The sequence below is a fragment of the Tamandua tetradactyla genome, chromosome 12, assembly GCF_023851605.1.
Source record: "Tamandua tetradactyla isolate mTamTet1 chromosome 12, mTamTet1.pri, whole genome shotgun sequence".
Classification (NCBI taxonomy): Eukaryota; Metazoa; Chordata; class Mammalia; order Pilosa; family Myrmecophagidae; genus Tamandua; species Tamandua tetradactyla.
Window position 1 is genome coordinate 48627694 of NC_135338.1, and position 13130 is coordinate 48640823.

At 36.5% G+C, this 13130-nt stretch overlaps 1 protein-coding gene across 8 annotated transcripts in view; it reads left to right on the forward strand.

Annotated features, from left to right (window-relative positions):
• The window catches only part of SPATA7 (spermatogenesis associated 7), a 58588-nt gene that overhangs the window by 24144 nt on the left and 21314 nt on the right, over positions 1–13130 (forward strand). For 6 of the 8 annotated variants that reach the window (XM_077123254.1, XM_077123257.1, XM_077123255.1 and 3 more), the window contains one exon: positions 11819–11952. In XM_077123254.1, the coding sequence (XP_076979369.1) occupies positions 11819–11952 (134 nt within the window). Of the gene's footprint in view, positions 1–11800; positions 11953–13130 lie in introns of all 8 variants that reach the window. The other 2 variants (XM_077123260.1, XM_077123261.1) reach the window with 1 other exon arrangement.

Sequence of the window (13130 nt, forward strand, 5' to 3'; positions counted from 1 at the left end):
CTCAAGATGATGGCGTTCCTTTTTCTAATGTTTGTGAGATACCCTCTTTTAAGATACAGTGCTGATAGGCACTGTAGTAACAGCATAACATTTACAGTGGTTAGAAAAAGTTGAAAATTAACAGTCATAAATATCAGTAACTATACTTGAATTTTTTGCCACATTACTTATATATCTTCTTAGTTGGAAGAGATAGGACTTAAGCAGCTACCAGCTGTCATTCAAGAGCATAGACTTTGTTAAGTGTAATAGGTTGAAGTATATACCTCAGGAAAGAACATGTTCTTATTCTTAATCCACATTCCTGTGAGCAGGAAACCATTGTAAACAATATCTTTGAGTATGTTAAAGTGAGTCAAAAAGTACGCTCAATTGTGAGTAGGTTCTTCTAAGACTCTATTTAGATGTGGCCCACTTGAATCAGAGTGGGCCTTAATTCATCTTACTGGAGACCTTCTAGAGAGGAAGCTAAAGGGAGAGGAGCTCGCAGGTGGAAGTCAGTGGTCAGTAGAGCAGACACAAGGAGAGAAGGTTGCCTTGTGATAGAGGCAGAGGTGCAAGCCAAGAACCTCAAGATTGTGGCAAGCCAGCAGCACCAGAACACCACAGGCTTTGAAGAGAAAGCATGATCTTGCCAACACTTTGATTTTGAACTTCTAGCTTCCAAATATATGAACCAATAAATTCCTATTAAGCCAGCCAATGTGTAGTATTTATCATAGCAGCTTGGACAACTAAGACATGGGACCCTATGTTTGGACTTTATATTCTTCTCCTCCTATGGCTGTAATGTTTCTCATGTTTTTAAAATAATCTTGGGTTTCAATTAATTTTTTAGGAGAGGTACAGCATTTTATGCAGTGCAGGGACTTGAGTGTATATTTTTCAAGTCCAGTTTGGCCAGAGCACACTGGTGATATGGGCAATTCATTTTACCTCTTACCCTTCTCATTTGTAAAATGAAAGGTAGATAAAATTAAGGTCCCTTCCAGATTTGGAATTTCTGTGCTGCTTTATATTTTATTATATAAATAAATATTTTTTTAAAAATAACTTATTGAATTAGTAGCTTTTTACTGCACAAAATAATGGTTTTTCGGTATTTACCATTTTTAAAAATTGGAATCATTTGAATAATTAGTTTTTCCCCAGTTGTCTTCAGATCAGATAATCCTCTCTAACTGGGTCCTCTTTAATTGGGAAAGCTTTGCTAAATTTTTCTACTGGTATTAATTTCTGGAACAATAGATATATAAAATAAGATTCCCCCTTTGTAAGGTTGTGTAATAAAAAGCCTGAATGTATGTATTAATCCTCTTGCTCAACTTAACTATTGGATTTAATATCCAAATTCACCAGTTTAAAATAACCAGGCATTTTGCATAATTTTTGGTTCACTTAGAATTCATTTATTAAATGATTTAACAAATATTTATATGCTAGGCATTTGTCTAAGGGCCAGTGCTATAGAGGTGAGCAAAACAAAGTACCTGCTTTTATAGAGCTTACATTCTAGTTAGAGGAGACAAACAACAACAAATATAAACAAGTAGATATAGAATATGTCTGGTGATAAGTGCTAGGGAAACAAACAAAGCAGCATAAGGGGGATTGGAAATTCCTTTGAGAAGACCTCACTGATAAAGTGACAATTGAGCAGAAACCTCATAGAATTGAGGGAGAGGCATGTGGTTGTCTAGGGGGAAAAGCAGTTCAGGCAGAGGAAATGGCAAATGCAAATGCCTTGAGGGGACCTCATGATTGGTATATTTAAGCACCAGCAAGCAGGGTTGTGTAGCTCATATGAAGTGAGATAGCTGACTAGTGATGAGGTCACTGAGATGGGGCAGAGAGATGCAGATAATACTGGCCTATGGCTATTTCAAGGACTTTTGCTTTTACTCTGAATGGAATTGGAAGGTTCTTGAATAAAGGAGTAGCATGAGCCAATTTAACTTTCAAAAGCTTCTCTCCAGCTACTGTGTTGAGAATGGTCTGTGGGGGCAGTGATAGAATAGAATGATTAGAAGACATGGAAATAAATGAAGAAAACCCAAATGAAAATAAAGTCTGTTTATTCAGAGCTTACTGTAGCAGGGGAGTCAGTCATCATCACTTGCACTTGGCAGACTCAAAGGCAGGCAGGAGCCATAAAGCTTGGTAGTGGCAAAAGGAGAGTAGACTTCAGGTGTGTCTTGATTGGAGGCTGTTGGCATGAAGTAGTAGGTGGCAGGCTGATAAGAAGCCAGGCATCCTACGTGATTGGTTAAGGGAGCATATTTGGCTTTCTATAGTTGGTCCTAATTTGGAAGCGAGATGTTGGTAAGGAGGAAGTAGAGCTGTCAGTTATCAGTCAAATCCTGGCTATTTTGGGCTGAATGTTAAATTCGTGGTTTGACTTCCTGGGATATTTGGTATAGATCATGGCCAACTTCCTGGACTGATTGTTGCAAATTAGTGAACCAGACTTTCCTGATTTGGTTACTGCTGAGAGTGGGTCAGAGTTTCCTAGTCATTGCTCATTTGTGTTCAATCTCTCATGGACAATAATCTAGATGAGAAATATTGGCAACTTGGGCCAGAGTCGTCGAAGAGGGGGAGAGGGGGTTGGATTCTGAAAACATTTTAATGGTGTGTCTGTGGTGTTTACTGATGGATCTGGGTGTAGATAGGGTGGGAGAGAAAAAGAGGAGTGAATCAAGGATGACTCCCATGAGTCATCAGTCAGAAGGGTGGAGTTTAATTTACTGGAGTAGGGAATAAAGTAGGAAGAAATCTGGGGGATGGAAGTGAAAACAGATGAATTAGAAGTTTAGTCTTGGTCATTTAAATTTGAAATAAATGCTTATTAGAAATCCAAATGGAGTTGCTGAGGAGGTATTTGGAGTGCAAATCTGGAGTTCAAGGGACACTTCCAAGCTGGAAATAAAATTGTATGAATTGGCATTATATAGGTGGTATTTAAAGAGTTGCTCTCATTTTCTCTTTTTAAAATTAGAGTTCACCCGTGCTTATTTGTCCATGGTATTTTCGGCTTTCAGTCAGTTGAGGCAGTATTTTCTTTTTTAACATGTAAACAGAGAATATTGTGATGGCTCTAAGAATCGTAAAGCTTGTAATTTCTAAATTACAGTGTAATTAACAGTGATCATCCCTTCCTGTATTGTAGACCGGATGCTCATTATAATCAATGTAGCTAACTTAGAGGCAAGTTTTATAGATACATGAAAAAGAAATAAATCATTGGATTTGAGCCATCTGTGCTATTTCAAGATCTTCTGCTCTTAGAAGACTGCCCACTTGATAATTTCAATCTTCATAGTATCTAAACTAGAATATTTCTACATAGTTTGTTAAAATAGTTTGAATAATTTCATGTTCTAATACATTAGATAGGCTTTAATTTTTATCAGTTTTAATGAGAAATTACATAGCATAATATTCACTTTTTAAATGTGCAAATGTAATGATATTTGTTACTTTTAAAGATTGTGCAACCATTACCACAAAATAGTTTTAGAACATTTTCTTCATTCTTTAGGGGGAGATCGTTTGTCTCTATAAATTTGCTTTACCTGAATATTTCATATAAATGGAATCATTTTTGTGTGTCTTTTGCATTAGATTTCTTTGACTTAGCACATGTTTTTGATGGTCGTCCATGTTGTAACCTGCATTATTACTTCAATTTTATTATTGCTAATTAGTATTCCATTATATGGGCTTACCACATTCTGTATATCCATTCATCCATTGATGGGCATTTGAGTTGTATATTTTTTGGCTTCTATGAATCGTGCTGCTGTAAATATTTACATGCAAGTCTTTGTGTGGATGTATGTTTTCATTTCCCTTATACATATATATATATATCTACCTAAAGGAGAAATTGCTGGGTCATATGGTAACTTTTTAAGAAAGAACTGGCTGTTTTCTAAAATGGCTGTTCAATTTTACATTCCAACCTGCAATGTGTTAGGGTTCCAATTTCTCCCCGTCCTTGCCAACACTTGCTATTGTCTATCTTTTTTATAGTAAACATTCTAGTGGGCACAAAATGGCATCTCATTGTGGTTTTAACTTACATTTTCCTAATGACTATGATATAGAACATTTTTTTACATTCATTATTGTCCATTCATATATCTTCTTCAGTGAAATATCCAAATCTTTGACCATCTTTTAAACTGGATTTTTGTCTTATTATTGTTATGTTATTCTATATTTTGGATACAATCCTTTATTGCATATACAATTTGCAAGTATTTTTCCCAGTCTTGTGTTTTTTCTTTTTATTTTCTTAAAAATGTCTTTTGAAGGCTAGGAGCTTTTAATTTTTGTAAAATCCAGTTTGCCCATTTTTTCTTACCGCTTGTGTTTTTGGCATCATATCTAAGAAATCTTTCCCTACCAGGTTCCCAAAGATTTACTCCTTTATTTTCTTTTGTATTTTAACTGGTAACATTTATGTCTGTGATCCATCCGGAATTAATTTCTGCATATTATGTGGGAGACCTTACTTTTAAGTGAACAGATTGGATGAACTTGTTAATACCTGAGAATATTTTTATAATGGCTGGTGTCTAGGACACTATCATATTTTTTGTTTATAGTCATTTGTTTTACTTACTAGTAGGATATTAGACCTATTTAACTCACTCATAAACATTACTCTATAATCTGCTATAATTTACTTAATACATTCATTATGTATGTGAGGTATGAATAAGCTTAAAGTAAAATTTCAGACTACATTTTAAATGACATTTTAGCATGCTTAGAATTTTTCTTGATAATTATACTTGAAACCTTTAAATATATGTATCAATAACCTTTGTTTTTTAAGCTCGTGGCAATTTTTTTTTAATTTTTATTTTTTTTATTAATTAACGGAAAAAAAGAAATTAACCCAACATTTAGAAATCATACCATTCTACATATGCAATCAGTAATTCTTAACATCATCACATAGATGCATGATCATCGTTTCTTAGTACATTTGCATCGGTTTAGAAGAACTAGCAACACAACCGAAAAAGATATAGAATGTTAATATAGAGAAAAAAATAAAAGTAATAATAGTAAAAAACAAAACAAAACAAAAACCTATAGCTCAGATGCAGCTTCATTCAGTGTTTTAACATGATTACTTTACAATTAGGTATTATTGTGCTGTCCATTTTTGAGTTTTTGTATCTAGTCCTGTTGCACAGTCTGTATCCCTTCAGCTCCAATTACCCATTATCTTACCCTGTTTCTAACTCCTGCTGGACTCTGTTACCAATGACATATTCCAAGTTTATTCTTGAATGTCGATTCACATCATTGGGACCATACAGTATTTGTCTTTTAGTTTTTGGCTAGACTCACTCAGCATAATGTTCTCTAGGTCCATCCATGTTATTACATGCTTCATAAGTTTATCCTGTCTTAAAGCTGCATAATATTCCATCGTATGTATATACCACTAGTTTGTTTAGCCCCTCGTCTGTTGATGGACATTTTGGCTGTTTCCATCTCTTTGCTATTGTAAATAACGCTGCTATAAACATTTGTGTGCAAATGTCCGTTTGAGTTTTTGCCCTTAATTCCTTTGAGTAGATTCCCAGCAATGGTATTGCTGGGTCATATGGCAATTCTATATTCAGCTTTTTGAGGAACCGCCAAACTGCCTTCCACAGTGGTTGCACCATTTGACATTCCCACCAACAGTGGATAAGTGTGCCTCTTTCCCCGCATCCTCTCCAGCACTTGTCATTTTCTGTTTTGTTGATAATGGCCATTCTGGTGGGTGTGAGATGATATCGCATTGTGGTTTTGATTTGCATTTCTCTAATGGCCAGGGACATTGAGCATCTCTTCATGTTCCTCTTGGCCATTTGTATTTCTTCTTCTGAGAGGTGTCTGTTCAAGTCTTTTTCCCATTTTGTAATTGGATTGGCTGTCTTTTTGTTGTTGAGTTGAACAATCTTTTTATAAATTCTGGATACTAGACCTTTATCTGATATGTCATTTCCAAATATTGTCTCCCATTGTGTAGGCTGTCTTTCTACTTTCTTGATGAAATTCTTTGATGCACAAAAGTGTTTAATTTTGAGGAGTTCCCATTTATTTATTTCCTTCTTCAGTGCTCTTGCTTTAGGTTTAAGGTCCATAAAACCGCCTCCAATTGTAAGATTCATAAGATATCTCCCTACATTTTCCTCTAACTGTTTTATGGTCTTAGACCTAATGTTTAGATCTTTGACCCATTTTGAGTTAACTATTGTATAGGGTGTGAGATATGGGTCTTCTTTCATTCTTTTGCATATGGATATCCAGTTCTCTAGGCACCATTTATTGAAGAGACTGTTCTGTCCCAGGTGAGTTGACTTGACTGCCTTATCAAAGATCAAATGTCCATAGAGAGAGGGTCTATATCTGAGCACTCTATTCGATTCCATTGGTCGATATATCTATCTTTATGCCAATACCATGCTGTTTTGACCACTGTGGCTTCATAATATGCCTTAAAGTCAGGCAGCGCAAGACCTCCGGCTTCGTTTTTTTTCCTCAAGATGTTTTTAGCAATTCGGGGCACCCTGCCCTTCCAGATAAATTTGCTTATTGGTTTTTCTATTTCTGAAAAATAAGTTGTTGGGATTTTGATTGGTATTGCATTGAATCTGTAAATCAATTTAGGTAGGATTGACATCTTAACTATATTTAGTCTTCCAATCCATGAACACGGTATTCCCTTCCATCTATTTAGGTCTTCTGTGATTTCTTTTAACAGTTTTTTGTAGTTTTCTTTATATATGTTTTTTGTCTCTTTAGTTAAATTTATTCCTAGGTATTTCATTCTTTTAGTTGCAGTTGTAAATGGGATTCGTTTCTTGATTTCCCCCTCAGCTTGTTCATTACTAGTGTATAGAAATGCTACAGATTTTTGAATGTTGATATTGTAACCTGCTACTTTGCTGTACTCATTTATTAGCTCTAGTAGTTTTGTTGTGGATTTTTCCGGGTTTTCGACGTATAGTATCATATCATCTGCAAACAGTGATAGTTTTACTTCTTCCTTTCCAATTTTGATGCCTTGTATTTCTTTTTCTTGTCTAATTGCTCTGGCTAGAATCTCCAACACAATGTTGAATAATAGTGGTGATAGTGGACATCCTTGTCTTGTTCCTGATCTTAGGGGGAAAGTTTTCAATTTTTCCCCGTTGAGGATGATATTAGCTGTGGGTTTTTCATATATTCCCTCTATCATTTTAAGGAAGTTCCCTTGTATTCCTATCCTTTGAAGTGTTTTCAACAGGAAAGGATGTTGAATCTTGTCAAATGCCTTCTGTGCATCAATTGAGATGATCATGTGATTTTTCTGCTTTGATTTGTTGATATGGTGTATTACATTAATTGATTTTCTTATGTTGAAACATCCTTGCATACCTGGGATGAATTCTACTTGGTCATGATGTATAATTCTTTTAATGTGTTGCTGGATTCGATTTGCTAGAATTTTGTTGAGGATTTTTGCATCTATATTCATTAGAGAGATTGGTCTGTAGTTTTCTTGTTTTGTAATATCTTTGCCTGGTTTTGGTATGAGGGTGATGTTGGCTTCATAGAATGAATTAGGTAGTTTTCCCTCCACTTTGATTTTTTTGAAGAGTTTGAGGAGAGTTGGTACTAATTCTTTCTGGAATGTTTGATAGAATTCACATGTGAAGCCGTCTGGTCCTGGACTTTTCTTTTTAGGAAGCTTTTGGATGACTAATTCAGTTTCTTTACTTGTGATTGGTTTGTTGAGGTCATCTATTTCTTCTTGAGTCAAAGTTGGTTGTTCATGTCTTTCCAGGAACCCGTCCATTTCCTCTAAATTGTTGTATTTATTAGCGTAAAGTTGTTCATAGTATCCTGTTATTACCTCCTTTATTTCTGTGAGGTCAGTGGTTATGTCTCCTCTTCCATTTCTGATCTTATTTATTTGCATCCTCTCTCTTCTTCATTTTGTCAATCTTGCTAAGGGCCCATCAACCTTATTGATTTTCTCATAGAACCAACTTCTGGTCTTATTGATTTTCTCTATTTTCATGTTTTCAATTTCATTTATTTCTGCTCTGATCTTTGTTATTTCTTTCCTTTTGCTTGCTTTGGGATTAGTTTGCTGTTCTTTCTCCAGTTCTTCCAAGTGGACAGTTAATTCCTGCATTTTTGCCTTTTCTTCTTTTCTGATATAGGCATTTAGGGCAATAAATTTCCCTCTTAGCACTGCCTTTGCTGCATCCCATAAGTTTTGATATGTTGTGTTTTCATTTTCATTTGCCTCGGGGTATTTGCTAATTTCTCTTGCAATTTCTTCTTTGACCCAGTCGTTGTTTAAGAGTGTGTTGTTGAGCCTCCATGTATTTGTGAATTTTCTGGCACTCCGCCTATTATTGATTTCTTACTTCATTCCTTTATGATCCGAGAAAGTGTTGTGTATGATTTCAATCTTTTTAAATTTGTTAAGACTTGCTTTGTGACCCAGCATATGGTCTATCTTTGAGAATGATCCATGAGCACTTGAGAAAAAGGTGTATCCTGCTGTTGTGGGATGTAATGTCCTATAAATGTCTGTTAAGTCTAGCTCGTTTAAAGTAATATTCAGATTCTCTATTTCTTTATTGATCCTCTGTCTAGATGTTCTGTCCATTGATGAGAGTGGTGAATTGAAGTCTCCAGCTATTATGGTATATGAGTCTATTTCCCTTTTCAGTGTTTGCAGTGTATTCCTCACGTATTTTGGGGCATTCTGGTTCGGTGCGTAAATATTTATGATTGTTATGTCTTCTTGTTTAATTGTTCCTTTTATTAGTATATAGTGTCCTTCTTTGTCTCTTTTAACTGTTTGACATTTGAAGTCTAATTTGTTGGATATTAGTATAGCCACTCCTGCTCTTTTTTGGTTGTTATTTGCATGAAATATCTTTTCCCAACCTTTCACTTTCAACCTATGTTTATCTTTGGGTCTAAGATGTGTTTCCTGTAGACAGCATATGGAAGGATCCTGTTTTTTAATCCATTCTGCCAATCTATGTCTTTTGATTAGGGAATTCAGTCCATTAACATTTAGTGTTATTACTGTTTGGGTAATACTTTCCTCTACCATTTTGCCTTTTGTATTATATATATCATATTTGATTTTCCTTCTTTCTACACTCTTCTCCATACCTCCCTCTTCTGTCTTTTTGTATCTGACTCTAGTGCTCCCTTTAGTATTTCTTGCAGAGCTGGTCTCTTGGTCACAAATTCTCTCAGTGACTTTTTGTCTGAGAATGTTTTAATTTCTCCCTCATTTTTGAAGGACAATTTTCCTGGATATAGGAGTCTTGGTTGGCAGTTTTTCTCTTTTAGTACTTTAAATATATCATCCCACTGTCTTCTAGCTTCCATGGTTTCTGCTGAGAAATCTGCACATAGTCTTATTGGGTTTCCCTTGTATGTGATGGATTGTTTTTCTCTTGCTGCTTTCAAGATCCTCTCTTTCTCTTTGACCTCTGACATTCTAACTAGTAAGTGTCTTGGAGAACGCATATTTAGGTCTAATCTCCTTGGGGTGCGCTGCAATTCTTGGATCTGTAATTTTAGGTCTTTCATAAGAGTTGGGAAATTTTCAGTGATAATTTCTTCCATTAGTTTTTCTCCTCCTTTTCCCTTCTCTTCTCCTTCTGGGACACCAACAGCACATATATTTGTGCGGTTCATATTGTCCTTGAGTTCCCTGATACCCTGTTCAAATTTTTCCATTCTTTTCCCGATAGTTTCTGTTTCTTTTTGGAATTCAGATGTTCCATCCTCCAAATCACTTATTCTATCTTCTGTCTCTTTAAATCTCTCATTGTAGGTATCCATTGTTTTTTCCATCTTTTCTACTTTATCCTTCACTTCCATAAGTTCTGTAATTTGTTTTTTCAGTTTTTCTATTTCTTCTTTTTGTTCGGCCCATGTCTTCTTCATGTCCTCCCTCAATTTATCGATTTCATTTTTGAAGAGGTTTTCCATTTCTGTTCATATATTCAGCATTAGTTGTCTCAGCTCCTGTATCTCATTTGAACTATTGGTTTGTTCCTTTGACTGGGCCATATTCTCAATCTTCTGAGCGTGGACCGTTATCTTCTGCTGGCGTCTGGGCATTTAGTCAGATTTCCCTGGGTGTCGGACCCAACAAGGTTTTAAGATTTTTCTGTGAAATCTCTGGGTTCTGTTTTTCTTATCCTGCCCAGTAGGTGGCGCTCGTGGTACACGTTTGTCTCACGTGTTTGGAAGGGATCCCTCTGGTCACCGTTCTCCGCGGCCTGGGGATTTCCGATCCAATTCTCTCAGTTGATCCGGGGGACCGCGCGTGGTGGGGGCGTCAGCCGCCGCGGCTTGAGGGGACCCTGTGGCTCCTTTATAAATGCCCCTATTGGTGTTTGGTTGGACCCAGTCCCTGCCACTGTCGGAAATTCCCTCCTCTCCCTGGAGGGGTGTCGGTCGCCGGCCGCTGCAGCCCGGGGAACTCACCACCGGTCCAGGAAGCCGCCCACTGGGGAGGGGCGTCGGTCGCCGGCCGCCGTGGCCCGGGGAACTCGCCACTGGATCAGGAAGCTGCCCGCGGGGGAGGGGCACCGGTTGCCGGCCACCGCGGCTTGGGTAGCCCTCTGATCCGAGACTCGTAGCCGGTCCAGGAAGCCGACCACAAAAGAGGGGCGCTGGCCACTGCGACTTGGGAAACTTGCCTCTCCGAGACTCTCAGCCAGCCCGGGAAGGAGGGAGGGAGGAGCTCTGGCTGCCTCAGCTGCTGCAGCTCGGGGAATCGCGCGCCGCTCGGGGATCTCACCGCAGCAGTCTTGTAGTCAGTCTAGCCAGCCCAGACTGGGGTACGCTGTGTGTCCATTCCCTGCCGTGGCCCCGGGAGCTGTTCTGCACTGTTTCTGTTCACCTAGTAGTTGCTCTGGAGGAGGAACTAAGACGCGCGTACCTTACTAAGCCGCCATCTTTGGCACTCTCTCGTGGCAATTTTATAAACAAATTCTGATTGAAATCAAGGTGATTTGAAGCTTGCAGTTGTCTTAGCCATTAAGTTGGGATAGAGTCCATAAATGCATATATTTAAATTTTGATTTATATGAAAATGCAAGTCATTTTATATATGGTCACCCTCTCTTTAACTGAAATTTGGCTAGCTTCCATTTTGACGTTTATACAACTTTTATACAATGAACCATCATTAATTAAAAAAAAAAAAGTCAGTGACTTGCTTAAAGCACACTACATTGTGGAACCAGTTTCTAAATTGGTGTTTTCAATGAACAGCAGTTAAGAGAAATAGAAGTCAATTGCTTTCATCGAAAATGAGTTTTTAAATTAGTGGTACGGTTTTGCGAAGTAATATTTTTATATCAGATGCTGGTATTGAAAATAATATTATATTTAGGGGAGAAGTCTGTGGACTACTTCAGACTCTGCATTATTCCTTTGGAGATTACAAAGTTACAAACAACATGGTTAAACCTTTCTAATCTTGAGAGCGTTGGGAATTGCTTTCTTCAAAGCCCTTAGGCTTGGCCGGTTTGTCACCTCTGTTGTGCTTAGTTAATCTATTAATAGTTTCTGTAAATTAAATATTTGTTATCTTAGCTTCTTTTTATCTGTATGGAGGAAGGTATATGAATTTTTAATCTACATGTCAATAGTGTAAACATTTTTAGCAGGAAAAAATATGTACCCTTTATTAACCTCCAAGACCAAATAATTATTATTTTTTATTTTTTTATTTTGTCCCATATTTTAAAAGATTTGTTTTAACGCTTAGATGCAGACCAACAACGAAGAGAGAAACTCAAAAAGGAATTAGCAAAATATGAAAAGGAGTTGAAATTAGCTAAAACAACAATGCTGGCCAATTCTAAAAATAATTCCAAGTCATTACTAAATACCCTGCAAAAGGTAAGATTTTATTTTTATCTTGTGAAAGCAAATGTTCTTAAGGTACTTCATTAGGGTACAGTGTGACTTTTTGTTCCTCTACAAACAGAAAAGTAAATTTATTAATTAAGATTTTAACATAGAGGTAATTTTACTTAGACCTATCTTGTAATGTACCCTCCTCTCTTTCCTATGGGGAGTCTTATTGGTCCCAGAGTATTATCACAGTGTGGTTGCAGTTGTGGCAGCATGACAGGTAAAGCATAACTTAAAAATTTTCAATTCATGAGGTGTGACCTTATACAAATGGCATGATAGCATTAATTGTAGTTATAGCATTACTACAACTTCTGCTTCTGTGTCCATTCTTCACTTTTTGATCTCCCATCTTTTTAAATGCTTGCTCCTTTCTTTTCAATATTAGCTGCTTATAACTGTCAGGGCTTCGTTCCTAGCTCTTGTTCTTCCGTTTAGAGGTAGAAAATGACAATGCCTTTTGAGGAAAACAGTACCAATTTTTATCACACACACACAAAAATGAACTTTGATTTGTTCTTATTGAGATGCTTAACTAAAAATTAAGCCATGCTATTCTTTTGGTGAATTTACTGGTGAATTTTACATTTACATTATAAGCTTCCTGATACTTATAACTAAAGAAAAAAATTATGCAGTCTCAAAAAACATATTGGCACAGTTTATTTCATACTTTGTTCTTTTGGTTTCCTAGGAAAACAAAAGTTGCTGGGATTCTGAGACTTGTAAATACAGAAAAGTTTCTTGTAAATACAGAAAAGTTTCATGTTCTTCTAATCAGTTCAGGAGCAGTTTTCCCAGCCCATTTCAAGCAGATGAAAATATATTTCTATCTTCAGAAACTTTCCTTAGTGTTTCATTTTGTTTATTAACTAACCATTACTGCTAAGAATTTCCTTCTAGGCAATCTAGTGCCTTATGCTTTTCTGCTTGCTTCTCATCTCAGCTTGTATCATTCCTGTAAGCATAAAAAATTCCTGTGATTATTATTTAATAGTCCTATAGGATTTTTTAGGTTGTACAGAGAAATACCTTCCCAAGAAGCCAAGTTTTTCTGGTGTATAGGCTGTAGTGAATATAGTTTGGGTATACTTTTTAAAACTAATGTATTGAAGTAATTTACCAAGTAGGACCCTAGTGTCTCACAATTTAATGCAAAAATA